This window comes from Thamnophis elegans, chromosome 5 (genome assembly GCF_009769535.1).
Source record: "Thamnophis elegans isolate rThaEle1 chromosome 5, rThaEle1.pri, whole genome shotgun sequence".
NCBI classification, from domain to species: Eukaryota; Metazoa; Chordata; class Lepidosauria; order Squamata; family Colubridae; genus Thamnophis; species Thamnophis elegans.
In genome coordinates, this window is record NC_045545.1 from 100,788,626 (window position 1) to 100,816,107 (window position 27,482).

At 53.9% G+C, this 27,482-nt stretch overlaps 3 protein-coding genes across 3 annotated transcripts in view; 2 read left to right on the plus strand and 1 right to left on the minus strand.

Moving 5' to 3' along the window:
• Nucleotides 1-10,192, plus strand: part of STAG3 (stromal antigen 3) — a 46,292-nt gene extending 36,100 nt beyond the window's left edge. Inside the window, exons 16-27 of the mRNA XM_032218657.1 lie at nt 657-727; nt 898-985; nt 1,130-1,213; nt 1,286-1,378; nt 3,653-3,821; nt 3,940-4,073; nt 6,359-6,460; nt 6,555-6,700; nt 6,818-6,946; nt 7,022-7,179; nt 7,297-7,453; nt 9,625-10,192. Of these exons, the coding sequence (XP_032074548.1) occupies nt 657-727; nt 898-985; nt 1,130-1,213; nt 1,286-1,378; nt 3,653-3,821; nt 3,940-4,073; nt 6,359-6,460; nt 6,555-6,700; nt 6,818-6,946; nt 7,022-7,179; nt 7,297-7,453; nt 9,625-9,856 (1,563 nt within the window). The 3' untranslated portion in view covers nt 9,857-10,192. The remainder of the gene's footprint in view (nt 1-656; nt 728-897; nt 986-1,129; nt 1,214-1,285; nt 1,379-3,652; nt 3,822-3,939; nt 4,074-6,358; nt 6,461-6,554; nt 6,701-6,817; nt 6,947-7,021; nt 7,180-7,296; nt 7,454-9,624) is intronic.
• A 95-nt stretch (nt 10,193-10,287) lies between these two features.
• On the minus strand, nt 10,288-18,503 carry AP4M1 (adaptor related protein complex 4 subunit mu 1). The gene is made up of 15 exons (XM_032218397.1): nt 18,409-18,503; nt 18,216-18,301; nt 18,027-18,136; nt 17,855-17,951; nt 17,652-17,762; nt 16,288-16,368; nt 15,718-15,780; nt 15,550-15,616; nt 14,878-14,931; nt 14,428-14,534; nt 11,158-11,249; nt 11,013-11,057; nt 10,880-10,930; nt 10,677-10,794; nt 10,288-10,537 (listed from the first exon to the last, which is right to left on the minus strand). The coding sequence occupies exons 1-15, from the start codon at nt 18,464-18,466 to the stop codon at nt 10,337-10,339; spliced, it is 1,341 nt and encodes a 446-aa protein (XP_032074288.1). The 5' UTR covers nt 18,467-18,503; the 3' UTR covers nt 10,288-10,336.
• An 87-nt stretch (nt 18,504-18,590) lies between these two features.
• Nucleotides 18,591-25,673, plus strand: MCM7 (minichromosome maintenance complex component 7). The gene is made up of 15 exons (XM_032218953.1): nt 18,591-18,680; nt 18,776-18,849; nt 18,951-19,115; nt 19,222-19,349; nt 19,465-19,645; nt 19,736-19,873; nt 20,138-20,287; nt 20,369-20,483; nt 21,501-21,632; nt 21,807-21,890; nt 22,196-22,589; nt 22,673-22,756; nt 22,894-23,062; nt 25,193-25,302; nt 25,396-25,673. Exons 1-15 carry the CDS (start codon nt 18,641-18,643, stop codon nt 25,601-25,603), a joined length of 2,172 nt encoding a protein of 723 aa, XP_032074844.1. The 5' UTR covers nt 18,591-18,640; the 3' UTR covers nt 25,604-25,673.
• The last annotated feature ends 1,809 nt before the right edge of the window (nt 25,674-27,482 follow it).

Consider the following 27,482-nt stretch of genomic DNA (forward strand, 5'->3'; position numbering starts at 1 on the left):
TTAGGCAGCAACATGTTCATGGATGAGAAATGCAGAAATCAGGCACACAGACAGAAGATGGGGATCCTTGGCTCTACCCTAGTATTTGTGAGAAGAATCTGGGTGTTGTGGTAGATCTCAGACTAAGCCTGAGCCAGCAAGTGCCACTGCTGCCAAAATAGCCAATGCAATTTTGGGCTGTGTAACTGAAAAGAGTACAAAGAGTGTCGAGGATAGTAAAAGGCTTGGAGTCTACATCCTACCAAGAGCAATTGAACTTGGCACGTTTAGCCTAAAGAAGAGAAAGCTGAGCAGAGACAGAATAGTAGTCTTCCAATCCATGAAGGGGGAAGTCACAGGACGGGCAGTGTGGATTTATTCCTTGTAATGCCTTGAGGGCAAGATGAGAACCAGCAGGTAGCAGCCTCCAACAGGAGATCCAGACTTGAAATAAGAAGGATTTACCTGCCTGGGAGACTATCAAGCAGTAGGACAGGCTGCCTTCTGAAGTGATGGGTGCTCAGTCACTAAAGATTGAGCCATATTTTTGTCAGGGATAGTATGAGGGTTCCTACTCTTAAGCATGTACCTTCCACATCTATGATTCTCTGTCGCTAGATATTCCGCTTGGGTGGAGGAGAAGTGCTTTTCATCGTGTTTCTCTATTTCTTTGCAAGTCCTCGTTTTCTGAGAAGGAGGAGGTGTACAGCATGGCTACCACTTTGAGACGCATTGCCTTCTTCCACAGGTGAGTGGAAATGATTCAGTCTGGCCATTTCCATGCAGTTTTGTCAAGATCCCTGCTCTTGAAGAAGATTCCTGCCTTTAGACACCTCCTCCGCACCAGTCCTAAATAGAGGCGTCCCTGGGGAATGTCCAGGAACTGGCCCTTACTCCTTGTGCCCTTTCCACCCGCAGTGCCCACGACCTGACTCCCTGGAGGTTCTTTGAGCCCTGCGTCCGTCTCCTGCGCCACCTGCTGAACACCGGCGAGGCCTGCGAGCAGGTACTGGGCCAACTGACCCCTGGGCCAGAAACAGCTGGGGGCCTCTCTTCTTGGGCCACATTCTTGCTTAGCTGCTCTTCCATGTTTTCCTTGTGCCCACGGGGGTCCCATGCCTGCCTGGTGCCTCTTGTCTTCTCCTTCCAGGTGGTGATTCCTGCCATGACTTGTGCCCACTTCTCGCTGCTCTGGGAACTGTCCCGCTGCTCAGCTGGGGCCCTCCCTGACCAGGTGAGCGGATTTTGGGGGTCTTTTGCCATGGCCCTTCCTGCTAGGCCTTCATGATTGCTTTTTCATCCCCAGCAGCAGCTGCTCAGCCTCAAGGACAAAGTGGCTGCCTTTTGCTCCCTCTGCCAGAGCTGCCTCGTGGACGTGGAGCCCTGTGTCCAGGAGCAGGTGAGGGACGTCTGAGCCGTGGGGGGGCGGGGGGGAGAAGCTCCGCCCACTTGGCCAGAAGCAGGGGCTTGCTTTCACATCTCCCACCTGCCTCTACAGCGCAACGGGTCAAATGAATACAAGGTGGATGAAAGGGGCTTGTGAGCTGCAGTGTATCTCGTCATAGGCCTTAAACTGTAACTTTAAGAGGGGAGTGGGTGGCTGGTCCTAAAGTGATGACCTCTCAGTCAAGGACAGTTCCAAATTACAGCAACGTAGAAAGTTGGGGGGGGGGGCACAGAGAGAACCTATGAGTGATCCTCTCGAGTTGAGGCCATTGCACCGTCACCATCACCTACCCTGCCTGTGTCCACAAACAAAGTCAATGGGGAAGCCGGCAGGAGATCTCGGGTCGCTCCTACAGCCCTGCCGAGTTTTCTCCTGAGGGTGCCCCAGCAGCGTGGCTGTTGATGTCCTGTAGCGCCCGCTCACAGTGCCCTCCCGTGCTCTGTAATGCCTGCTCTGTAGGCCCCTTCAACGCTTCTTCCCACATGGGGGTCATGTGAGGTCGTCTTAGCAACCTGCGTGTTCCTCACTGAAAAATGGCAAGCGGGACTGTCGGGATTGTTGTCGCTAAGCAATGAGGTTTGAGGTTTGAGGTTTATTGGGATTTATATGCCGCCCTTTTCCCTGAGGGGACTCAGGGCGGCTTACAACCACAGGGGAGGGGAAGTGCAAGGTCAAAACAAACAATTAGTGAACAAAAGAAAAATGATAAAACACAACTTTCATTCAGCAATCAAACACTCGGGCGGGTGATTGGAAACCTATTCCCAGGCCTGCTGGGAGAGCCAGATCTTGAGGGCTGCGCGGAAGGTCTGGATCGTGGTGAGGGTGCGGATCTCCATGGGGAGCTCGTTCCATAGGGTCGGGGCAGCAGCAGAGAAGGCTCTCCTCCGTGTGGTCGCCAGTCGGCATTGACCAGCTGATGGAATTCGGAGGAGGCCTAGTCTGTGCGATCTAATTGGTCGGTTTAGGGAGGTAATCGGCAGAAGGCGGTCTCTCAAGTACCCAGATCCACTACCATGGAGTGCTTTAAAGGTGGTCATTAGTATCCTGAAGCGCACCCGGAGACCAACAGGTAGCCAGTGCAGCTCGCGGAGGACAGGTGTAACGTGGGCGAACCGAGGTGCGCCCACTATCACTCGCGCGGCTGCATTTTGGACTAGCTGTAGTCGCCGGATGCATCACATGATGTCACGCTTTACGACCACCTTGCTTAGTGATGGAGATTCCAGCCCCAATCGCCATCGTAGCCTGAGGACTACCTGCTGGACTTGTAGGAATGAACTGATCGAGTAACAACAGATCCCACATCCCCCCATTTCGCTCCCCGCCCTCACCACGTCCTTGATTTTAATCTTTGGTTTTAATTTATTCAGGTTTGAATGTAGATGTATCTTTATGTCTAAAAGCAGCTCAGAATTATTTTATGGTAAGATGGGCGGCAAATACAATCATTCTAGTCAGGGCAGAGGCCGAGTCTTTACTGCAGGCTGTTTTCCCCCTTCCTGCCCAACCTCCTGCGGGGTGTCATACGCCGACCCCACTAAGCAGCTTAGTACCCGGCTGGGCTAATAATGTGGAGAGACCATTGGGACAGGCTGGAGCACAGGTTTTAAGGAGCATCTTTCTCAATTTGCTTTTTGGAAAATGGGTATTTGGAAGAATTAGCTGCCTGGTTTTCATTTTGTGATTCTCCAAAGTGTGTACATGATGATGAAAATGCCTTAATTTCATAGTATTCAGGGCAGATTCAACCATAATTTCAACTGGGAAACAGTGACCCTCCTAGACCAGGCCAAGTCCAAAAATGCCAGATAATTCTTGGCACTGTGACAGATTGGCCATCACAAGACACATAGACAATATTTACATATCATTGCCAAAACGCCTCAACAGTGATCAACACCCAGAGGAGCAGAGATTAACACCAAGGTTAAATTATACCAAAAGCAAACAATACTCCTAGCAAGCGAACGTCCCAACCCAGGAACCATCGAGGCCACTCCCACCCACACCGACAGAGCAAACCACCGGATATAAATTGAGAGTAAGCCCCTCTCTCTACTAGCACGGATGATGTTACGTAGTTCGGTAGTGAAACCTCTGCAAGGAGGCCACCAATCTCAGAGAGCACCAAAGACCCTGTGCACCCTTCTTGTTATGTCCATCTGGGGAGGGGGGGGGTCGTTGTCTTCAGTGTGTGATCCTCTCTTGTTCCCTTCTTTGCAGGCCTTTGTGTTGTTGAGTGATTCGCTCCTGATCTTCGGTCCACAGCTGACTGACGGGGGCCACCCCGCCCTGCAGGAATTGGTGTACCACCCGGAGTCTGCTCTGCAGTCGCAGCTGGCTGGCTTTCTAATGGACCACGTCTTCAACCACAGCCAAGCCCACGATGATGGTGTGCATTCCCCTTGAAGTTGGAATTTGAGAGGTTTGGAGTAGAGACTTTGAGTGAGTGTGCGAGTGCACTGATACCCACCCACCCCTTCTTCTTTTCAATTGGCTGCTGAACTCAGATAGTGAAAGCGGAGAGCTTCAGGTTGAACAGCTGCACCAGCGACGTAATTTGCTGTCTGGATTCTGCAAACTGGTTGTCTATGGAGTGCTGGAACTGAGCGCTGCTTCAGATGTCTTCAAGTATTACTCCAAGGTATACGAGGATGGCTGGGAAGGCGCAGGGAATTTGCCCTGGACATACTCAACACCGATTGTCAGTTTAGCTGTTCCCCTGCCTTGCCTCAAGACTCGCTAGGCCCATTTCTAGAGCTTTAGTCTCCAACGTCCAAAGAGGAGCCGAAGGGAGGAAGGGCTTGTTTTCCATGGCTGCAGAGAATCCGAGTTTCCTGGATAGGAAGGGTGGAATTCCAGGAGCTGTCTGAAATTTTGGAGATATCCCGGAGCTTAAGGGAAGCAGCAGAAGATTGAACAAGAGCTCATGTTGTTCCTAACTTTAAAGGAAAAACATGGACTTGGCAGGGAGAGATCAGACAGCTTGATATCTGTCCTTCAGAACTCCCGAGGGGAAAAATAAGCGGTGGGTCTGCAGGCAGTGAGAACGGAAGCCGGCATGCGATGTGCAGGATCCTGAATCCCAAAAATTTAACTCTAGGCTACTTTCTGTTGACCCAGAAAACATAATGTAAATGTAAAAGTCAAACCTTTAACTAAAATGTGAGTTGGGCAGCATCACCAACAGATGGATTTGTAACTGGCTGACCAACGGCACTCAAAGTGTACTCCTCAGTGGAACTGCATCTTCATGGAGGGAAGTATGCAGCGGAGTACCCCAAGGCTCTGTTTTAGGCCAGGACTCTTCAACATCTTCATCAATGACTTGGATGAGGGAATAAATGGGGAACTCATCAAATCTGCAGTTGACACTAAGCTGGCAGGAACAGCCAACACTCCAGAAGACTTAAGGCTTAAGATACAGAAGGACCTTGACAAACTTGAACATTGGGCACTATCTAACAAAATGAAATTCAATGGTGGAAAGAGTCAGGTTCTACATTTAGGCAACAAAAACGAAATGCACAGGTACAGTACAGGTGCTACCTTGCTCAACAGTAGTAACTGTGAGAGGGATCTTGGAGTCCTAGTGGACAACCATTTAAATAGGAGCCAGCCGTGTGCAGCAGCTGCCAAAAAAGCCAACACAGTTCTAGGCTACATAAACAGAGGGAGAGAATCAAGGTCACGTGAAGGGTTAAGACCACTTTATAAGGCCTTGGGAAGGCCACACTTGGAATCCTGCATTCAGTTTTGGTCACCACGATGTAAAAAAGATGTGGAGACTCTAGAAAGAGAGCAGAGAAGAGCAACAAAGATGATTAGGGGACTGGAGACTAAAACATGAAGAACGGTTGCAGGAACTGGGTATGTCTAGTTTAATGAAAAGAAGGACTAGGGGAGACATGATGGAAGTCTTCCAATATCTCAGGGGTTGCCCCAAAGAAGAGGGAGCCAAACTATTCTCCAAAACACCTGAGGGTAGAGCAAGAAGCAATGGGTGGAAACTAATCAAGGAGAGAAGCAACTTAGAACTGAGGAGAAATTTCCTGACAGTGAGAACAATTAATCAGTGGAACAGAAGTTGCCTCCAGAAGTTGTGAAAGCCCCAACACTGGAAGTCTTTAAGAAGATGTTGGATAACCAATTGTCTGAGGTGGTGTAGGGTTTCCTGCCTAGGCAGAGGGTTGGACTAGAAGACCTCCAAGGTCCCTTCCAACTCTGCGATTGTAAGAAAACTTACTTTTAAAGAATTTTAACTTCAAAGTCCATATTGAATGTATCTTTTGACAAAGTGATCGGATTACAGGTAGTTCTTAATTTGCAACCATTTGTTTAGCAACGGTTCAAAGCAGCACTGAAAAAAATGACTTATAACTGGTCCTCATAGTTACAACCATCACAGAATCACTGGAATGATGTGATCAAGTACTTGGCAGCTGGCATTGGGGGGGAGGGGGGGGACAATGGTTGCCGTTTGCCTGCCAGCCTCCAGCATGCACAGTGGGGGGGGGGGAGAGGCTGGGCTTGCGGAATGACGGCCCGATTCTCATTGAACAGTTGCAGGAATAAGAAAAGAGCAGCCGGAAGGGAGCTTGAAGGTCGCCCAGCCCTGCCCTGCCCCGCCCTATTTCAGACAATGTGCATAATAACTCTGGCAAGAAAGGTCACAAAATGGGGCATGACTCCCTTAACGACCGCCTTGCTTAGCAACTGTCATTCCGATCCCAATTGGGGTCAAAAGCCGAGGACCACCTCTGGTAGACCCGGGAAGGTGGTTGGTGTCTGGCTGTCCTGCATGAAAGGGGCAGCTGTTGCTTAGAAAGAGCACGGAGGGCAGAGGGAAAGCCACCCGTTCGACTACACGGGAGCATCATTATTTTTGCTTTCACTATTTTTTAAAAGCTGCTCCCTTTTTCCTTCCAGTTCTACGATGACTATGGGGACATCATCAAAGAAACCCTGAATCAGACTCGCCAAATTGACCGAATCGAGTGGGCTCACACGCTGCTACTCAGCCTGCAGCAGGTAAGGGGGGCATCGTGGGGGCGGCGGTGGTGGTGGCGATGGTAGGGCTGCTGGGGAACGGGCGTCTGCCCAGCCGGTCTCTCTTTGCTCCCAGTTGCTGACCCAGCTCTTCTTGGAAGAGGGACCCAGGGCCACAGACTCAGCTGCCTTCCTGGAGATCCGGGACTTGGCACGGCGGTTCTCTCTGCTGTTTGGGCTGCACCAGCTGCAGAACCGCCCAGCCCTGGTGGCTTTGCACAAGTGAGGACGCTCCGGAGGCGGCCAGGGAAAGCGGGGCGTGGGTGCAGTGGGAAGGCAGGTTGGGGTGGAGGGAGGAGCAGAGGCAGCTGGGCCATCCTCACAGCGTCTTCGTTCTAGGGATGGCATAAAGTTTGCCTTTGAGGAGCCGGCATCCCCCAGCCACAGTCTGGGTCTCATCAACCTGCCCTTCTTGGAGCTGCTGAGCGAATTCTCCCCGAGGCTGTTGCCTCCGGATAAGGCCCTGCTGTGAGTAGGTGGCTGGGGAGCCCCCCGGGAAAGCCTCCCTCCCCGCTGAAACCGCCCTTTTTCTTCCGCCCGCAGCCTCACCTACTTGGAGAAGACGAGAGAGGCTCATTTCCCAGGGAGCAGAGATGAACCCCGCTGGCCCTCACTCCTGCTCTATCGGCACTCCCTGAGCCCTCAGCAGGGGGCCGAGGCCCTCCAACCACGCGCTGCCTCCAAGAGGAGACATTTGAGTGGTGGGTGTGGTGGGATATGAGGCGGTGAGCGGGAGGCGCTCTGTAAGGGAGGGAACCCATTGCGCCTCTGCAGAGCCGAGGGCAGAAACCAGTCAGTCTGTCATCCTGCTTTGCCAGGATCCTCCGAGCACAGCGGTGGCACCACCAGCCTCACCTCCGGTAGCCGCCTGCAGACCCCCCTGCTGACGTCCACCGCCCTGAGGGCCAAGCGCCAGCTGACGGGGCCCCCCCTGGGAGAGGAGAGCTTAGGCAGCGAAGCCGAGTTTGCGCAGAGGTGAGACGCCAGTGGCCGAGTGGGACCCCTGGGGCTCCGGGGCCTGAGCTGCCTCTTGGCCAGAAGTGGGGCTGAGGTGGGGAGGCATCTGGGAACATCGAGGGACTGTCTTGCACACAGGGCCGTGTGAGCCAGAAGTGCCGTTTGGTGCAGAGCCACGTTTTGACCCTCGTGCAGTCCAGGGATTGGGCTTTCCCCCCCTTCCCTCCAAGGGGCAGAGACAGGCGCACCCCTCCCCTCACCAGCCAAAAGTCTAGCCAGAGCAGGGGCGGAGTCTTTGCTGTGTGGGGCTCTGCAGGCTGTTTCCCCCCTCCCTGCCCAAACCCCCTGCGATGGGGCTGGTGTCTGACAGCAGCCCCACTAAGCAGCTTAGTACCCGGCTGGGCTGGTAACGTAGTGAGACCATTGGGGACAGGGGCTGAGCAAGTAGAGAAGCGAGAGGGGCCGGTGGGTGGGTACGGGGGGGGGGGGGATTCCCAACACAGCACGTGTGGTTGTGGAGGGAGTTTGCTGTGTCGCACGGTCCTCCTGGACTCACAACTCCTGCTTGAACAGCAGCCTTTGTGCCTGGCGGACCAAGTGCAATTCTCCCTGGAAGCGGCTCTCAAGGCTCCTTGGGTGGCATCTTTCCCTCCCCCCCCCTCCCCCCACGACTCTTCCCTCGGAGCTGTGGCTCACTGAACCCCCCCACTCCCGCCAGAGCAGAGGAGGTCTCCCAGTCCCTTCCCCTCTCTGCCCCAGGCCTTGCAGTTCTCCCCACCACCTCCTTCCTTCGGGGGGGGGGGGGGGGGAAGGCCACATCATCCGGAGCCCATACCTTCTGCTAAGTGGGGTGGTCATGTACAGGGCACTCAGAAAGTATTCAGACCCCCCCTTCCTTTTTGTCAATGTTGTTACGTTGCAGCAGCCGCCTGATTCCCCCCCCCCCCCAATTAATCTGCCCTCATCACCCCATAATGACAAAGGGGAAATGTCTGTAAATATATTAAATATATTAAAAAGAAAAAACTGCTGCCGAGAGGTGGGAGAGGCGCCATATTTTCCCACCTGTTGGTGAGATGGTTTGGGGGTCCCAGCTGCAGAGGAGCATGGATGATGAGGTGGATTATCTGGACCCTTTCAGGCTGGGAGGCAGAACCGAGGTGGCCCCGGTGACTCTCACGGATGACCTCTGGCGGGCTTGGGGTCTTTCCATGCCCCTGAGCATGGCTATCTTGCCGGCCCAGGTGCGAGGATCGGAAGGTGCTGCTTTCCTCCCTTTTCCGTGGCTAGTACCAGCCAGTGCTGGCACAGGAAGAGGTCTGACCTAGCCCCCCCCCCCCCCTCCCGGCCACTTGTGAATGGAGCTTGTAGATTGACCTCAAGATAACAGCCAGCCTGGCTGCAGCCCTGAGCAGATGAGCAGTTTGTACCAATAGAGGAGAGTATTTTGTAGAAGAAACTGTAGGCGAAGCCACTTGAGAGCTCAACCCCCCCCTCCCCCCCCCTCGGTGGTAACCAAGGAATGCCTGGTTGACTTCAGAGCTTTTGGGGGTGGCTCGCCTTTGCCTTCTGGCTTGCTGAAACTTCGGGGGACATTTTAAAACTCTGAACGTGTTGGGAGATGCTTGGACGAGTTTTTTGTGTGGGCTCTCGATGAAAGTGGGTGGCGGGTTTTGCCAAAAGGGCAGTCAGAACAAGGAGCTGTGGCTGCTCATTAGGTAAAAAGGGCATGTGCACGACTGCACTTTCAACTACACACACACACACACAATTTCCCATGCACGCTTAGGAAGTGACACTCTGATCTCTCTGAGGCTTTTCTCCCAGCTCTTCCCCCCCCCCCTTTTTAACAACTACACACCCCAAAACGAGGGAGGGCAATTCTGTCCTCGGAGGGAGTGCCTCTGCACAGCCCCAACCCCCGAGAAAAGGGGAAGGTTCCTGGCCACAGGTTGGGCCTGTGGCTAGGAGAGAAATGAGGGCAGGGAGCTTGTGTGGGGAAGGGCCTGGCCGCAGCACCCAAAGCCTGTTGCGCTTTTTGTGCTGCCAAACCGCTCAGCGGTAGGGGCAACCTCTGGCAGGTACAGGACAGCCACCGAGAGGGGCAGAATTTGGGCTGGGAGGGCCAGGTCCTGCCCGGCCACTGGAGGCCGCGTCTGAAAGCCTGCCTTGTCCTTTTGTCTTCGCAGGCTGCACCTGATCGAAGAGCCAGAGGACAGCCAGGAGGGGGAGGTGAGCGGTTCGTGGGGAAAGGTTGCAGTAGGCTTGGCACTCCTTTGGCCGGGTGGAAAAGCAGCTCTGAAGATGCATAAGCAACATGCAACAGAGCAGCTGTGGGGAAAGGATTCTAAAACTGGCAAGAAAGCCCCGTTCCTTCACACACGTCAACCTGTGGAACTTACGGCCTGCAGGACATTCTGATGGCCACCAGTGCGGGCGCATGTACTTAAATCTCTCCTTTTCCAAGAGTCACTTTGCTAGGTCAAGGCAGCTGTGCAAGGCCAGAGAGGCTGCTCTCCTGCGCTGGCGGTTGGGGGGGGGGAGTTTGGGTGCTGCCGCCCAGAGCATTCCCGAGGCCGCCTCAGAGCCTCGGGTTTAGTGGCAGAGAGAGGCTCTTATTGGTCTCCCTCTTTCCCTGCAGGTTTCCTGAAGCTCTTCTTTCTCCCTTGGGGGAGGGGGGGGAACATTCCCGGAGAAGGAAGTTTGGGGCAGATTCCCTGCCAAGTCTCGTTTCCTGTGCCTCGTTTTGCTCCTGCTGCGTGGAATTTGCTTTTTTACTTGGTTCCCTTGTTTAATGGGGGTCACACAGGATGCTCCCTGGTTCCGAGGCTTTGGCCGTTTATACTTGCCGGTTACAAAATAAAGCTGTTTAATAATTTGGAGTAACAAGGAGGCAGCAGCCTATCCTGCATTGAGTCGGATCACGTAGGACTCGCTGTGAGTCACGTACCTCACCCACCGGTGAGGAAGAGTAGGCTCTGGCCCCGTGAAGCGCAGGAAGCGGATCTGCAGCCCAGAGCAGGTGTGGGCTGGCAGCTCAAAAGACAGGTTGACGGGGCCGAGCTCACGGAGTCCCGCCTGGGTGAGCCCCGGGACCTCCAGCTGCCGAAGGAGAGAGCGGACGGTCTCAGGGCAAGGAAGGGGGGTGCCCGCCCGCCCCATCCTCCCACCAAGGAAGCCTCAAAATCCCCCCCCCACCCCCAGGGGAGGCTTGTGCTGCAGAACCCCGACTGCTCTGTACCTTAAACGTGGCAGAAAGTTGGGAGCCCCCTTGTATTCGGGGGACAATCCACTCAATGGACTTGGTGGCGGGCTGCAAGACGGCCGTCTGTTCAGGGCTGCTCAGCTCCTGAGAAAAGCTGCAAAGGGAGAGCGGGAGATCCAGCAGAGGCGGCCCCTCTCCCCCCCCCCCCTTGCAGGACGACAGGCCAACGGCTGACTCACCTCAGCGTTGTTTTGGGCACAGGCAGATGGACGTGAAGGTTGACAGCATGGCTATAAAGCATTAGAAGGTTGAGCGGAGGGACGGAGGCTTAAGTCTGCTCCCCGCCCCAGAGGACAATAAAGGGCTTCTCACCTTTTGGGAAACAAGTCACAGCGAAGCTTGAGATAAATTTGCACCCTGCCAAGGGGAAAAAAAAGATACGGGTGTGTGTGATGAGCCCGTCCTGGCCTGGCATTCGGAAAAGAAGCCGTGCAGAGAAGAGCCTGCCGCCACTCACCGGCCACCGGAGCGGTGCTTAATGGTGGGGAACAGGTGGAAGGGCAGAGCTGCGGGGATGTCATCAGCCAGCTGGTATTGCATCAGAGTCAGCTGCTCAAAAAATAATTTTGCAGATGAGGCTTTCTGGGCAGAGTTTAAGGACAAATCCACCCAAGGTCATCTAAACAGACCCCAAGGAATGAAAAAGGACGATTGTCTGTGAAGCTTCTCCGCCATCCAGGCCACGCTTGCCCCAAAGGTGCTTTTCCTAGAGGCAACTGGACCTTTCTGGTATTTCTCTGAAAATGTTTTGCTTCTCATCCAAGAAGCTTCTTCCGCTCTCATCCAAGAAGCGAAACATCTTCAAAGGAAAACCAGGAAGTCCGGTTGCCTCTTGGAAAAGCACCTTTGGGATAAGCATGACTGTTATTTGAAGTTTATCAGCTATCCAGCTCATTTGGCATTTCAACAGTAAAATGGCAACTAGTGAATCTTGAGAAAGACTGAACACATTAACAGTGAGAGACGTCTGCCCGAAGGGTTAATGCAGCCCTGCCCTGGATTCCACGGGGAGTAAGGCTGTATAGCTGTGAAATCCCACTAAGTGAGTTAGCTACTTTTATTCAAACAAAATATAAGTATCCGTACAGGAGCCAGACAGTCTTTTGTCTATAGAGATTCCGTTGGTTTTCCTACTCGGACTCACTTGGACCCGTTTCCCACAGAAAACGAAACACCGGGAGCCACAAAACCTGGGTGGGCGTGGCCAGCTCAACATCACTCCCACCCAGTCACATGACACACACCCCCACCCCCACCCTGCCTCCCCAGGTTTTGTGGCTTCCAATGTTTTCTGTGGGAAATGGCTCTCATTGCTTTTTTCCCCCCTCCTCTCATGTTACCTTCTCTTTTCCCTCTTTTCCTTTCCTTTCTCTCCCCCTTCTCTCATTTGTTTCCCTCTTTCCTCTTTCTCTCCATCTCTCTTTTTCTCCCCTTTTTTCTCTCTCATCTCCCACGCGCCCAAGTGGGATGCCCTCCTGGGCCGGGATTGCAGTGGCAACTCTTCCCGCTGCTGCCACGGTCTGCTCAGATGTGTAGCCGGCCATGCGGTGCAGGTGTCCCAGAGCTCTTCTCTCCCTGCATCCGGCGGCTGCTCCTCCCCATCCCCCTTCTTCTTCCTGGGCCGACACGAAGGGAACCGCAGCTGGCTGAGCTGCGCCCAAAGGATGCGGAATCGCAAAAAGCCAGTCGCGAGCAGTGCAGAGAAAACACTGGGGGTGCAGAGAGCAAATCACGCCACCCTGTCGGCCCAGTGTCCTTAGTCCTTTGCGCAACTGTGTTGGTAGGCAACCGCAGGAGAGGGGTGAAAGTGCCACATGCTGCTCTGGAACAGCGGGTTGCTGAAACCCGTCCTATACCAGGAGAAGGGTAAAGACCGGCCCTTCCAACCTCAAAACACTCCATTTCTCCAAGGCTCAGCTTACAATATAGGCTCCCTTCCTGTCTGCTGCATTTCCCCAAACCCTCAGGAGAAAGAATCTTTCACGGCGACCTGTGCTGCATACAGGCGTTATGTCAAATTAAAGGCCAGCAAGCAAAGGCGGCTCCCGCGTACAAGGAGACTGATCTGAACTCTAGTATAGAAATTGGGATTCGAAATGCGTTCTGTCAGTTGCGCTGCTCCCCAGACCTGTGGTGGGGTCTCTATAGATAGACTGGCGCATGGGGGGGGGGGACGGGAGGGGGTCAAGGGGGGCCTGGGTTTAGAGGCACTGAGCAAGCCTCTGTCACCCAGGTCATGGCTTTTCAAAATGCAACTGGACTTTCTTGGTTTTTCCTTGAAGGTGTTTCGCTTGTCATCCAAGAAGTTTCTTCAGTTCTGACTGAATGACAGGGAATTTATACTCGCAGAAGGCTAAGGACCGTCCTGACGACCGTGTGGCTGCAAGGAATATAAATCCTTCCATTCCCCACCAGTCAGTGAAAACTGAAGAAGCTTCTTGGATGAGAAGCGAAACGCCTTCAAGGAACGGCCAAGAAAGCCCAGTTCTGGGTGGGCATCTACGGTGCTCTCTGTGCTTGGCTGCTTTCGTTACCCAAACTGGGCAGCATCATCAGTGCTGATGGCGTTACCTAGTTTGGGTAATGAAACGCCTGCAAGAAAACCACCAAGCACAGAGAACACCAAGGACCTCTTGTTTCAACCCTGAGCGACAAGTAGTCTCGCTTTAGAAGTCCAGTAGCCTTTTGGAAAGCACCTTTGGGACTGCAGCAAGTGGCTCAAACTGGATGCCCCCCCCCCCAAGAATCCTTTGTGCCGTATCTTGGCGTCCCAAGGGGAACGCAGCCGTTGTGGCGAGATTCTTGTGGCCTGGTTAAGCAGGCTCTTCCTGGGTGGTTCTGGCTGCTTTTGCCTCTCAGCCAGTCAGTCCCTGGGGGTGGGGGGTGGGCACCCCCTCGCTAGCAGCCCACCCTCGATCTCCTGATTTCAACAGTGGCCTTGAGTGAGAATAATAACATTCCTTTTCCCAGAGCACTACAGTGTTCAATCATCCTTGCTTCCTTCTAAATTTTTAATTTTTACGTATTTTTATATTTCAGCACGGTACACAGCCCAGAGTCCCTCTCGGAGGGAGATGGGCGATTCAGAAATGTGATCAATCTCTTTAAACCACTTGTTGGCTTCTGTTTTCAAGATCAAACCTTTTAGGCACCACAAGACAACGCTCAAGCAGAGGACTGGGACTCAAGTCCCGGCTTACCTTCCAAAGCAGACAAGATGGGTGACTGGTGGAAGATTGGATGAACTGTTTACAGGGTTGCAACGAAGGTCAATATGCTGGGTCGTAAAACTTACACACAGCTGAACAACTGCCAGCTGCTCCAGCCAGCAAGGCTAAGGAACACCTGGAAGGGTGTGGGTGTCCCCATCTGGAGTTGGCCCATGGTACACAACCCAACAAACTGCTCAGGAGTAACTCATAATGTCTACTCTTCCAACCATGCAGAGCCTCCCCTGCCTTTACCTCCCCTTGAAATGTATCTGAACAGAAGTACAATGCTCGTTTGCATCACGCAGACAGAACCTTAAAAACAAAGACCAGGCCTCGGTAACAACAGCCGGCCAATCAAGCAGTCCGAAGTCGGGCCGCGACTCAGAAATAGCTGAATAAACCACATTTACACTCATTTACATCACATAAAAGGGCATTTAAAGACCAGCAGAATTCAAAGTGCACATGTGAAACCCAATGGCTGGGCTTGAAGCTCAGACCCTCAGTCCAATTACCTCCCCTTGGCTGGGGCTGACACGGAGGATGCGGCTGCACTCAAATTCATCCAGCTTAACAGAACTATGGAAGGAGCACTCATCCACACGGACCGCCGTGCCATAACCTGGGGACGAAAGAGCAATCGAGGAGGTGGCCGATCAGCCAGCCATCCAGTCAGCTGGGAGAGGAGGCGCAGCAGCAGCAGCAGAGCGACAGGTAGCCTGGGTGGGTTAGGGTTAGGTGGGAGATGGGCAATGCCACCATCACAGCTGCAAGCGAGAGCAAGGGAGAATGGGCGGCAGCTCCCAGGAGAAGAGCCTCCTTTTGCAGCCCATTGCACCGTTTCATTCCAAGGAGGGGCTGCTGGTGCTGCCACCTTGGGAAGGTGTTTAGTTTCACCTAAAATAGCACGATTCGGGGTTAAGAGTCTCCCCGTGCAATCTGGTCACAACTAAGGAGGTACACACCTCGAAGCTCCGTCTTGCCCACGCAGAACTCCTCCGGCAGGCCAATCCGCATCTCTGCAAAGGGAAACGGCGGCCTAATGAACTCTTGCCACCCTTCGGGTTCCCTCCCTGTCCCAGGCCTTCCTCCAAGCCAGGTGGCATCTCGAGGGACCACCTGTACAAGGCCCTCACCTGGGCAAAGCGGGGAAGGAGGCTGTTTGCTGGCTACTTGTGTTCCTCCCCCGTCTTTCTCAAGAATTCCCCCAGAGATCAGGAAGGGGCCCTAGGTCTCTGTGCCTCCATCCTGTGATTGCCCCCCCCCTCCCTTTTTAAAATCAATATCTGGAAGGCATTAGACAAGCTGGGTTTTTTTCTATTTACCCTCACAAGCTGTAACAAACTCCCTTCTCTAAGCCCAATTCCTCTTTCCCCTTGATTCCATTATTGAAAGTACTGGATTTCCACTATTAAATTCAAAATGCAATTATCCTGGCACCGTTTCCCTGTGTACGCCCTCTTCGATATCCGATCCACAAATTCTGAACCTGCCGCCAATGCCATGGAATCCGCTGCTTCCTTCCGCCCTGACTGATACAAAACACACGGGACCCAAAGCAACTACGGCTTCCTTGTTTTGCGCTGGGCCTCCAGAAGGCAGCACATACATACGTACGAGCGGCCTCCTCCACCCACCGGAGCAACCGGGAAAGAAGCTCTTGAGCCGTATTTCTCCTTGGATGTCAGTTTTCATGGGAGAGCCCTGGAAAAGGAAAAGACGAGCACCTCAACGATTCTCTCGCCTGAATAGGACACCTCCAACTTTAAAGGAAGCCAGGTACTCTCCAGCACTTTCTGACTCACGTTGGCAGCGATGATGACTGTCAGTCGTTCCACTACATCCAGGAAAACCTCAGGCTGTGAAACCTGGGGGCAGAGAAAGGCACCGCCCCAATAATTATCCAAGCCAGGGCAGCAGCCCTCTTGCGTTTAGGGACCCAAGGCCAGGCTGCCCCCGCCACCATTTCCAGGGGACTCCTTGCTCTGCCCACATGAGACAAACAATGAAGCTGCCATCGCCAAAATTGCTGCTCAAGGACGCCTTGACCCCAAAAAGTGGGTGAATCAATTTCTGGGCCCTCGGGTCAGATGATTTTGGGCGGTGGGCTCTAAACCACTTGCAGAGACCACAATCTCTCATCAAGAGATTTGATGATGGAGCAGGAGGGAGTCCTCCTTTTCTTTTGATTTTGTGAAGTGTTTATAGGGCAAGGGCCACATTCGGCATTGTTGAGACATCCGAGATGGGGCAAAGATGCCTCCAAATTAGTTTTAAAACAAGTACGTCCACGTAACCCCTTCCCACCCCTTTTGTGGGCCTCTGGAGACTTGGGTTCAATTTCTGCCCTAACCCGCGAGTGGAGTAGATCTTACCTGCTCTCCCCGCAGCGACAGGATTGGCCGAGCAGCTGCACAACTGGGTGCCACCCTGCTTTGCTGCGTATCTGCCCCAAACTGCAGCCATATAAAACAATAGAAATATGTGGTCATGAGACAGAATAAATATTAAGAATGGGGGGGGGAGTATACAAATAATATCTAAAATTGATAGGGCCAAGAAGCATATCGACTTCCCTGGATTGTTATAAAATGAAAAACAAATGTTTCCTTAAACGGTACTACGAAGTGAAATGGAAAAACCATACCGTATACTGTATATACCCCAAAGCCCAGCTCGGAGCAGCTCAGAGATGATGATGATGGGCTTTGAGAGGGTAAAAAGAATTACAGGTAGTCCTCGACAGCTCATTTAGTGACGGGTCAAAGTTATAACTGCACTGAGAATAGTGGCTTATGACCACAGCATTGGGGCGTCCCCATCCGCACGGTCACATGGTCGAAATTCAGAGTCTTGGCAACTGACTCATTTATGAAGGCTGCTGAAGGTCTGGGGGGGGGGGTGTCATGTGATTTACCTTTTGCAACCTCCTGACAAGCAGAGCTAGAGTCGCTTAACCACCATGTAACTAACTTAACCACCACAGCGGTTCTCCTAACACACTGGCAAGAATGGTTGTAAAATGGGGCAGAATTCACTTAACAACTTGTCTCACTTGACAACGGAAATTTTGGGCTCAATTGTGGTTATCAGTCGAAGGCTACCTGTGACAGAGAAGGCAACTTAAGAGTCCAGTGCCTTCTTTTTCTTAAAAAAAGAAAATTTTTATTTTTAAACAAACATAAAACAAAACAAAATCTTCTATTTACATACAGTGTGTTGTGTCGGTTGGTTACAAAACTTTTTGCATCCTCTCCATAGAACTCACAATTTATATGAAATCTCATATTATCAATCTAGTATACACATATACATTATTATCATTGTTAATCATTTATTTGACTATATTATTCATTTTTTGTGAGATATTCTAAATTTATATTATGGTATTTCATTACATCATCCTAAATCCACCCAATAGTAGTACATCTTTATATTATATTCTGCATCATTCACGTGTGAATGTAATGTGTCATGTGTTGTTCACCCTACTTGTAAGAATGGCTAAGGACCAGGTGATTTTTGCTATGTTTTGGATACGTAAAATCATAGAACTCAAATGGCCGTACCTTTCATTCATGTGCATAAACCGAGGAGGGTCGCTCCAAACAAAACCAGCCAGAAGCCAAGGCTGGACTTACCTCCCAAATGATTTGCTTCCTCCCAGGGAAAATCCCACACTTTGAGTGGGAAGCCTCCCTGGAGTCCCGTCCCCCCCCCACTCCCACCCCCCACTCACCAAGCCCACCGTGCTGAGGTCAAAGAGGCTGAAGGGCTGGCTGAGCACGGGGTCCATTTGGATGAAGCTCTTCAGGACCTCCGGGGCGGTGGTCTGGATATAACCGTAATCCTAGAGGGGCCGGAGGGGAAGTTTCGGCGGGGAGAGTCAGCCGCTGGGGGTCAACGCGGCGCCCCCCCCCTCCACGCCCCCCACCGACCCACCAGCAGCTCGTCCACCACTTCGGAGATGAGGGCGAAGTTGAGGCCGACGGCCTTCTCGTCCAGGCGTCCACAGTAGTCCCGCAGGAGCGCCACCAGCCTGCAAGGGCCGCAGAGGGATTCAGCCTCCGCCCGCGCCCCGCCCGCCCCCCGCCCGCCTACCTGGCGCGCCTACCTGGCGAGGAACTCCACGGCCACGAAGGGGGAAGCGTCGGGCCGGAGGGTGCCCACGAAGTAGAGCCCCGCGTGGCGCACGTGGGCGAAGTGGAGCCCCGGGCCGGCCTCCTGCGGGGCGAGACAGGGGCGGTGAGCGGGGAGGCGCGGGCGGGTGAAGGTGGCGGACGGTCCCCCGCCCGCCCCGTACCATGAAGACCGGTGCCTGGTCGGTGGGCAGCGCCGCGATCCTCCGCGCGAAGGTCTCCACCAGGTCGGCGCTCCCGTCGCCGCGGACTGCGGGGAGACGGTTAAGGGCCACCCGGTGCAGCAGGGAGCAGGCCCCCCTCCACCCTTCCCGCGACACCCCCCTTCGCCCGTCCCCCCCCCCCCGCCCCGGATACGGTCCTTGTAGAGGAGCCGGTCGCCCTTGGACGAGAGCACGAACAGCTGGCGCAGCATCTCCCCGGGACGGCCCTCGGCACTGCGCACGCGCGCTCCGCGCCGCCCCACCCGCCCGCCAGCATCCGGGCGCCGGGGAGGGGCGGGAGCGGCGATTGGCCGGGCGGGCTCGGGGGCGGGGCGAGCCGCTTTCGCGCCATTTCTGAGGCGGCTGGAAGTGGAGCGGGAGGCGCGATGGCGGCGGGCAAAGGCCGGGACTACGCGGAGGAGCGCGGTGAGGGAGGGGAGGCCGGGCGGGGAGGCCGGGCGGCGGGGGCGGCCTCCCCCCCCTCCTTCGCCTTGGCTAACCGCTCCCCGCTTTCCCCGCAGAGAGGGCGCAGGCGTTCCTGGAGGGCTTCCGGCGGCAGGGACCGGCCAAGGTCTTCCCCTACCGGGAGCAGCTGGTGAGGCGGCGGCGGCGGGAGAGTAGGGGGGGGAGTGGGGGGGGTGAGGCGGGGTGTGGGGTCCTTCCTCCCCCCCCCCCTGACGGTCTGGGTCCCCGCAGGAGCGGCTGGCGCACCGCGAGCAGGCGGCCCTCTACGTGGAGCTGGACGACGTGGCCGAGGAGGACCCGGCGCTGCTGGACGCCACCTGCGAGAACGCCAAGCGCTACGAGCGCCTCTTCGCCGACGCCGTCTGGGAGCTCCTGCCGCGCTTCCGCCGGCGCCAGGTCGGTAGGGGGGGGGGGGTCCGCGAGGAGGAGGGGGGGGGGTCCGGCCTCAACGCCCCCCCCCCCCGGCTAACCTCCCCCCCCTCCCCTCCCCCCGCTCTCGCAGGTGGCTCCGCGGGACGCGCTGGACGTCTACCTGGAGCACCGGCTGCTGATGGAGGGGCGGGCGCGGGAGGAGCCCGGGCAGCCCCGCGACCCCCAGAACCGCTTCCCGGCGGAGCTTCTGCGCCGATTGTGAGTGGCCGCTTGCCCCGTAGGGGGGACGGGGAGGGGAGGGGGCGCCTCCGCTGGACCCCGATGGGGGCGGGTGGAGGAAGAGGGTGCGAGACTCCCCTGCTTGGTCTGGCAGCGAGCTGTACTTCAAAGCGCCCTCGAGCGCCAAGCCTCGGGTGATCCGGGAGGTGAAGGCCGACTCCATCGGGAAGCTGGTGACTGTCCGGGGCATCGTCACCCGGGTCTCCGACGTGAAGCCTCGCATGGTGGTGGCCACCTACAGCTGCGACCAGTGTGGTGCGGAGACCTACCAGCCGGTGAGTGGGAGACCCTCGCGGGATCCTCCTCCGGGTTCCCTCCGCCTGGCCCTCCCCCTCTACTTTGCTCTCTCCCCCCCCCTCCCACAGATCCAGTCCTCCAGCTTCATGCCTCTGCTGATGTGCCCCAGTAAGGAGTGCCAGACCAACCGAGCTGGTGGCCGCCTCTACCTGCAGAGCAGAGGGTCCAAGTTCATCAGATACCAGGAGCTGAAAATACAGGAGCACGTGAGTTTCGGTTGCGTGGTTTTTATGGGTTTCTTTGCTTTTCATTGGCCGCCATGGCAACAGAATAGGAAACCGGCATCAGTGGGAGATGTCGTTGTTCCTAACGTTTGTCTCACTTGGTTGTGAGCTTTTGCGTTCACTGCAGTTTGTGCGTCAAAGCCGCTAGTGCCCGATGCAGTGGAAGGGGTGTCCGTGAACCACCCCTTTGCAAAGCCTTATGCCGATTAAGCCTCACAGGCCTTTTCTGGCCTTTATTGCTTACAGAGTGACCAGGTGCCAGTGGGGAACTTGCCGCGCTCCATCAGTGTCAGTGTGCAAGGCGAGAACACGCGTCTCGTGCAGCCAGGTGACCACGTTAGTGTGACTGGCATCTTTCTCCCTGTGCGGCAGACTGGCTTCCGGCAGCTCTTGCAGGTGGGTGTCCGGGTGGAGGGGTGGCAGGGCCGGAGAGGGGTCCAGACCTCCGAGCTGAGTGTGTCCCTTGCTGTGCCCCAGGGCCTTCTCTCCGACACATACCTGGAGGCCCACCACATCACCTGCATGAGCAAGAGTGAGCAGGAGGAGTTGGGAGAGGCGGAACTCACTGAAGAAGAATTGCGGCTGATTACAGGTACGATAGTTTTCTTTTTTCCTTCCTCCCCCTGAGAAGAAAAAGAAACCCTTTTTTCTCCCTTAGAAAAAAAGTTGTTTGGCTCTCACTTCTTCTGTAGTTCAAACCCTGCGTCGTGATTGGATGATGGTTTTAATACTTGCCCGTTAGTTGCATGTTCCTCCTTTCAGGAAGAACACTTTTCAGCACGCACACGTACAATTTTGTGCAGCAATAACAACTAACCTTGTGAGATTGGTTGGGCTGAGAGAGTCCCGCTAGCTTCTGTGGCTGACAATGGACTTCCCGGGTCTCCCTGGCCGTAGCCCAACATCTTGGCTAGCAGGGCCCAATATCTAGCTGTGCCGCATGGCGCCTGAGGGAGCCTTGTTTCTGCCTCTGATCCTGATTGAATCGCCTGTTGTACATTTTGTCTCCTGGATTCTTCTTCGTCTGGTTGGCCATACAGGTAGTCCTCGACTTATAGCCACAATTGAGCCCCAAGTTTATGTTGCTAAGTGACACAGCTAAGTGAGTTTACAACCTTTCTTGCCACAGTTGTTAAATGACCCTGGCTTCCCCGTTGCCTTTGCTGGTCAGAAGGGGGCAAGGGGGGGGGAATCACGTGACCGCGGGGATGCTGCAACGCTCCTGTGAAAAACGGTCATAAGTCCCTTTTTGCAGTGGGGCTGTCCCTTTGATGGTCCCTAAAAGAATGGTTGTAAATCGAGCACTACCTGCACTGTGAAAGCCAGACTTCAAAAGTTGCTCAAAGGACAGGCCTGTGGTCTGCCTATTAACATTGCGCAAGTTGCACCGCTAGGGATAGTCTTAGTCGCGTCCTGAAGCCTTCCAGCCCCTCCTGAGGGACTAGGAGCTGTGTGGGCACCTGGGGCATTTGCCTTCCCTGGAGTCTGGAGGTCGGGGCCTCATTGCCCCGGCATCTGCTGAGCTTCTTTGCAAGGCCGGCCTTCTGGGAGAGGAATAAGCTGCCCGTGTCGGTAGCCATTTGCCACACACAGTATTTGCTTCTTACAGAGGAGGACTTTTACGACAAGCTGGCAGGCTCCATTGCCCCCGAGATCTATGGCCACGAGGACGTGAAAAAGGCCCTGCTGCTGCTGCTGGTGGGCGGTGTGGACCAGAGTCCACGCGGCATGAAGATCCGGGGTAGGTTCTGTGACTAGGAAGCTCACCCGGCTTCACCGCCCTCGGGCCCCATTCCTGTCTTTCCCACCCTTGATGACCCTTGTCATCCGTGTTAGCATTCCCCAAAAGTGATGGGAGGGGGAAGGGCTTCCAAGGCTTGGGTCCAACAGCCTGGCCCCCCTGTGCTTTACCTAGGGAACATCAACATTTGCCTCATGGGAGACCCTGGTGTGGCCAAGTCTCAGCTGCTGTCTTATATCACCCGCCTAGCACCACGCAGTGAGTCTGTAATGGGGAGAGGGGGTCTGCCGGCTGATTGCCAGAGTTGGCAGAGCTGATCAGCTGGCGGCTGCAGCCTCTGGATGGTTATCAGGAGCTGCTTAGCGTCTGTCAGGGAGGAAGGGCTATTCTTGGGGACCAGGGAGATTTTGGAGGAAAACGAACCTGGTCATCAAGTGCACAGGGGTGTCTACGATCCAGAGGCCTCGAGTGGCCAGCCGGAGGGGGGAGGGGCGGTTCAGCATCATTGCAGGAGAGGGAGGAATTGAGAGGCTGTTGTGGAAATCTCTGTCCCATCCCTGCAGGTCAATATACAACAGGCCGAGGGTCCTCCGGGGTGGGGCTGACCGCTGCAGTTCTGCGTGACCCGCTGACGGGGGAGCTGACTCTGGAAGGCGGAGCCTTGGTGTTGGCCGACCAGGGGGTCTGTTGCATCGATGAGTTCGATAAGATGCTGGAGTCGGACCGCACAGCTATCCACGAAGTGATGGAGCAGCAAACCCTCTCCATCGCTAAGGCAGGCATCCTGACCACGCTGAATGCCCGCTGTGCCATCTTGGCAGCTGCTAACCCTGCCTACGGGCGGTATAACCCCAAACGCAGCTTGGAGCAGAATATCCAGCTGCCTGCAGCACTGCTCTCCCGCTTCGACTTACTTTGGCTGATCCAGGATAGGCCTGACCGGGACAACGACCTCCGGTAAGAGAAAGGAGGGAGTTGCTAGCCGCTCTGCCAACCCTCCCCTCCCTCTGCTTTGCTAAGAAGGTCTCTGTCTCCCACAGTCTGGCCCAGCACATCACTTACGTACACCAGCACAGCCGTCAGCCGCCTTGCCAATTCCAGCCACTTGACATGGGCCTGATGAGGTGAGCAGGGGAAGCCTTCCTTGCTTCCCAGAAGTTGTTGTGGCCATATGGCTTTGGGGTTGGGGGCCGTAATGGTGAACAGTCTGCCTGGCATTTCCCCAGGCAATTCAGGTTCGTTCCCCTTGGTCCCCCCATAGGCGATACATCGCCACCTGCAAGCAAAAGCAGCCGGCGGTGCCCGAAGCCCTGGCCGATTATATCACAGCGGCCTATGTAGAGATGCGGAAGGAGGCCCGTGCCAACAAAGATACCACGTACACCTCAGCCCGCACCTTACTGGGGATCCTCCGCCTGGCCACCGCCCTGGTGAGCAACATGGGGGGGGGGGGTTGCTCTTCATTTCAGAAAAGAGCTTGGTGTGTGTGTGTGTATGGTGGTGGAAGTGATGTGGGCAGACTGGGTCTCAAACAGCACCCACAATTGGCTAAAACGGTGGGGAGCTGCAAATTTACTCTGCTGGGAAAAACAGCGATCCCAAGAATCTGGTGCACTAATATTGAACTGCTTTGTCAATTTGCTTACAGATGAGGTAGTAATTGTGGGTTCCTAACCATGTTCCAGGATTGTTTGCTTTATTTTACCTATTTTAATCAAATTTAGATGCTACCCATCTACCCCCTCAGAGTGGTTCTAGGTGGCTTACAAATCAAAGCCTAAAAATACAAAAACATGATATGCACCGAGTAAAATGAGCCAAGCAAAAAAACAAGTAAAACGGATAAAGAATTAAAAGGCAGGAAGAGCCCCTTCAGGGTGCCAGCCGCTTCCAGGGCCGCCTGCCTCTCCCAGCCCCATGTGAGTTGGCAGAGCCATGTCTTCCTACGCTTCCCCAAAAGGGGGGGGGGGCTCATCTCAACTCTAGGGCAAAGGCTGTTTCATAGCAATAGCAATAGCAGTTAGACTTATATACCGCTTCATAGGGCTTTCAGCCCTCTCTAAGCGGTTTACAGAGAGTCAGCATATCGCCCCCAACAACAATCTGGGTCCTCATTTTACCCACCTCGGAAGGATGGAAGGCTGAGTCAACCCTGAGCCGGTGAGATTTGAACCGCTGACCTGCTGATCTAGCAGTAGCCTGCAGTGCTGCATTTAACCACTGCGCCACCTTAGGGTGGGGGCAATGATAGAGCAGGATCTCCCCCCTGGCCCTTCCAGTTTGAAGAGGGGTCCATGCGATGGGAGTAGGATGATTCTTCAGGTAGCTTGGCCACCTGCCATGTAGGACATAGTCAACACCTTCATTTGGACCCCGGAAGGTGCAGCTGACGTAGCAAAAGTGTTACAGGTGCCATTCTTAGCACACCCAAAATTCTGCACCACCACCAGTTCATGGGTGCCCTTCAAGGGTGGTGCCCATTGCAGTAATTCATGCATGAGTCAACGGGGGCTTCTTGATACAGGAAGGGGTGTTGAGCCAAGGCCCTCTTACCCACAGCTGTCGTCTGCTGCTGCTCCAGCAGGACTCGAAGTGCAGGAGGATCCTCAGATTATTCACTGTGGCAGTGCAGGGCATCCTTGCGCAGCACAGTGAAATTTAGCGCGCTTCACAATGCGGGATACTGGGTTCCCTCCTCCGGGAGCCCATTATAACGCGAGTGACAATGTGACCCTGCCCCATTTGCCCCTGGAAACTGGCCACCCCGCAGGATGGGCCGGTTTCTCAGGATAGAGAGCAGGTCGTGCGTCCAGCACCAACCAAGGCTGAGAGTGCTGGGCAGTGAAAGAGGCAGGCAGAGAGAGAGAGATGGATTCGGCTCCGTCTGCTCCCCTCTCTCCGCCTTTGCCCAGTTTTGCAAGGATTGGTGATGGGGGTGGGGGGGTTCATCCCGTACTTTGTCTGCCAAGCGTCTCCCCGGTGCTGGGGGAGTATATTTTCTGGCCACTTTGGACCAAGTTGCATGGTGTGTATGCGTCCCTGTGTGAATGTGCTGCTGCTTGGGATGATGCTTCTCTGAAGTGCGTTGCAGCCATCTAAAGTGGCAACCTCGTGGCACTGCGATGTAACATCCTGACAGCCACTCCTTCTGCAACGCAAGGTTTATTTTTCTCTTTCCAGAGACAGGAAACGTGGCCGAAGTTCCTTACGGTTATTCCCTGGGTGTGTGGGTTGGGAAGTGGGGGGGGGGGAGAAAAAGAGAGAGGGGTGAAAAACACACCCGAGGCCAAGAGGTGGCTGGGAGGGAACGGGTGGGGCGGGGCAAATAATTCAACCGGTTCTCTGCCCTAATGACCAGCTGGGTAGGTGTGGCTGGGGGGGTGTCATGTGACTGGGGGGAGTGGCATTGAGTTGGCCACACCCAGCCAGGTTTTGTGGCTCCTGGCGCCTTCTGTGGGAAATGGGTCTAAATGGCTCTTCGAGTGTCTAAGGTTGCAGAGCCCTGATCTTGGTGAAACTGGACTCTGATCGACAGTGTTCCAATTCCTTCCCTCGCCTAGGCCCGGCTGAGGCGTGTGGACCTGGTTGAGAAGGAAGATGTCAACGAAGCAATGCGCCTGATGGAGATGTCTAAGGATTCCCTGTTGGTGGACAGGGGACAACCCAATCGGTGAGGAGGGGGCTTTGCTCTCTAAAATTCCTGGTCATCTGCTGCTTGGAGAGGAGGGGAACTCAAGAGCACCCTTTTCTTTCGCTCCCACAGGATGCAACGTCCCTCCGAATTGATTTTTGCAGCCATCCGAGAACTGGTTCCTCCTGGAGGGGCTCACTCTGTCCAGCTGACGGAGGCTGAACAGCACTGTGTGTCCAAGGGCTTTACCCCCGTCCAGTTCCAGGCTGCTCTCAGCGAATACGAGGAACTCAACATCTGGCAAGTGAACCAGAAAAAGACCCGTCTCACTTTTATTTGATCAGTGGCAGTGGTGGCCGTGGTTCTTCTTATATGGAAGCTATTCTTCTCAATAAACACTTTATTGAATATTATTGTTTTCAATAAATCAACTGTATTTTGAGAAGTATCTTTTTTTTTTTTTTTGGGTGGTGGTGGCCTAGGGAAGATGGTTGTTGCGTACGCTTGGAGTGACAAGTGATAATCCGGTAACTGCACCGTGTTGTAAGTACTGTGAAGTCTGATGTTGGGAATCGGGGGGGAAAAAAAACTTTGGGGTGGGGGGAGAACAAAGAGCAAAGCAAAAGCTGAATCAGACCCATTGGGAAATTGTGCACCAAGCGAGGTTTGTTTAGCCCAGCAACAGCCACCAAGGTGTTGGGAAATAGAATAAGAGTTGGAAGGGACCTTGAATATCTTCTAGTCCAACCCTCTGCTTAGGCAGGAAACCCTACACCATTTCAGACAAATGGTTATTCAATCTCTTCTTAAGAAGTTCCAGTGTTGGAGATTCACAACCTCTGGAGGCAAGTTGTTCCACTGATTGTTTTGTCAAGAAATTTCTCCTTAGTTCTTGCTCTCATGTGCTTTGGAGAATAGTTTGGCTCCTTCTTCTTTGTGAGATATTGGAAGACTGCTATCATGTCTCTCCTGGTCATTCTTTTCATCAAACGAGACATACCCAATTCCAGCAATCATTCTTCATGTGTTTTAGTCTCCAGTCCCCTAATCCTCTTTGTTGCCCTTCTCTGTGCTTTTCCCAGAGTCTCCACATCTTTTTTACATCATGGCGACCAAAACTGAATGCAAATATTCCAAGTGTGGCCTTACCAAGGCATTATAAAGTGGTATTAACCCTTCACGTGATCTTGATTCTATCCCTGTTTATGCAGCCTAGAACTGTGTTGACCTTTTTGGCAGCTGCTGCACATGGCTGGCTCCTATTTAAATGGTTGCCCACTAGGACTCAAAGATCCCCCTCACCGTTACTACTGTTGAGCAAGGTACCACCTATACTGTACCTGTGCATTTTGTTTTTGTTGCCTAAATGTAGACCCTGACTCTTTTCACCATTGAATTTCATTTTGTTAGTGCCCAATGTTCAAGTCTGCCAAGATTCTTCATTATCAAGCCTATCTTCTGGAGAGTTGGCTATTCCTGCTAGGCTTAGGATTGCTACAAAAGAGACTGCTGGGCCTTGATAGTACATCACATCGGCTTTGCGGTGCAAATATACTAGACCGGGGTATCAAACTGGCAGCCTGCTGGCCAGATGCGTAGTAGACTCAAGGATGGCGCAGTGGTTAGAATGCTGCATTGTGCACTGCGCAGAGTTCAACCCAGATTGTTGGGGAGGCGGCAAGATGCATAGAGAGGGCTGTAAAGGGCTTTGAAGCAGTATGTAAGTCCAATTGCTATTACTATAGAAGTAGGTTTGGTGTCTAATCTAGTCACGCAAGAGTTTATACTTTTTATATATGATCTTTATAGATTAAAATCATTTTTTGCAAGAGAAGATGATGAGTTTCCCTCCCCCAGCCTTTCTGAAGGGAGAATATGCTTTCAAGTTAAATACAAATAAATTATCAAATTTGGAAACGGTTCAAACTTGCCTCAGCACAAGTTATGCTTGCCAGGTAGATTCCATTGAGCACATCCAACGAAGGGAAAGACCACACACACATACACTCTGACTTTAGCAACTAGGTCCACTCCTGCACACAAGATTTTCCTAATACTTAATTGGAATCTGCCACAAAGAGCACAGCTTTAGCCTTCGCACAAGGGCCAGTTTTTAATCGATTGCTTGTCGCTTCCTCTGAAGCCCTTCCAGCTTCTGATTCTTGCTATTTAAAGTATCCGGAACTAAGGTGGCCTGACTTCAGCCCAGCAGACTACAA

What these genes read in the sequence shown, in the direction of transcription:
- AP4M1 (XM_032218397.1), bottom strand. Translation starts at nt 18,466, where the DNA reads ATGCTGCGCCAGCTGTTCGTGCTCTCGTCCAAGGGCGACCGGCTCCTC. An exon ending in ACCAGGCACCGGTCTTCATG is followed by an intron (nt 18,137 to 18,215) that starts GTACGGGGCGGG and finishes CTCGCCCCGCAG; the next exon opens with GAGGCCGGCCCGGGGCTCCA. An exon ending in AAGCACCGCTCCGGTGGCCG is followed by an intron (nt 11,058 to 11,157) that starts GTGAGTGGCGGC and finishes TCCCCTTGGCAG; the next exon opens with GGTGCAAATTTATCTCAAGC.
- MCM7 (XM_032218953.1), top strand. Translation starts at nt 18,641, where the DNA reads ATGGCGGCGGGCAAAGGCCGGGACTACGCGGAGGAGCGCG. An exon ending in AGCTGAAAATACAGGAGCAC is followed by an intron (nt 19,874 to 20,137) that starts GTGAGTTTCGGT and finishes TATTGCTTACAG; the next exon opens with AGTGACCAGGTGCCAGTGGG. An exon ending in TCCGCCTGGCCACCGCCCTG is followed by an intron (nt 23,063 to 25,192) that starts GTGAGCAACATG and finishes TCCCTCGCCTAG; the next exon opens with GCCCGGCTGAGGCGTGTGGA.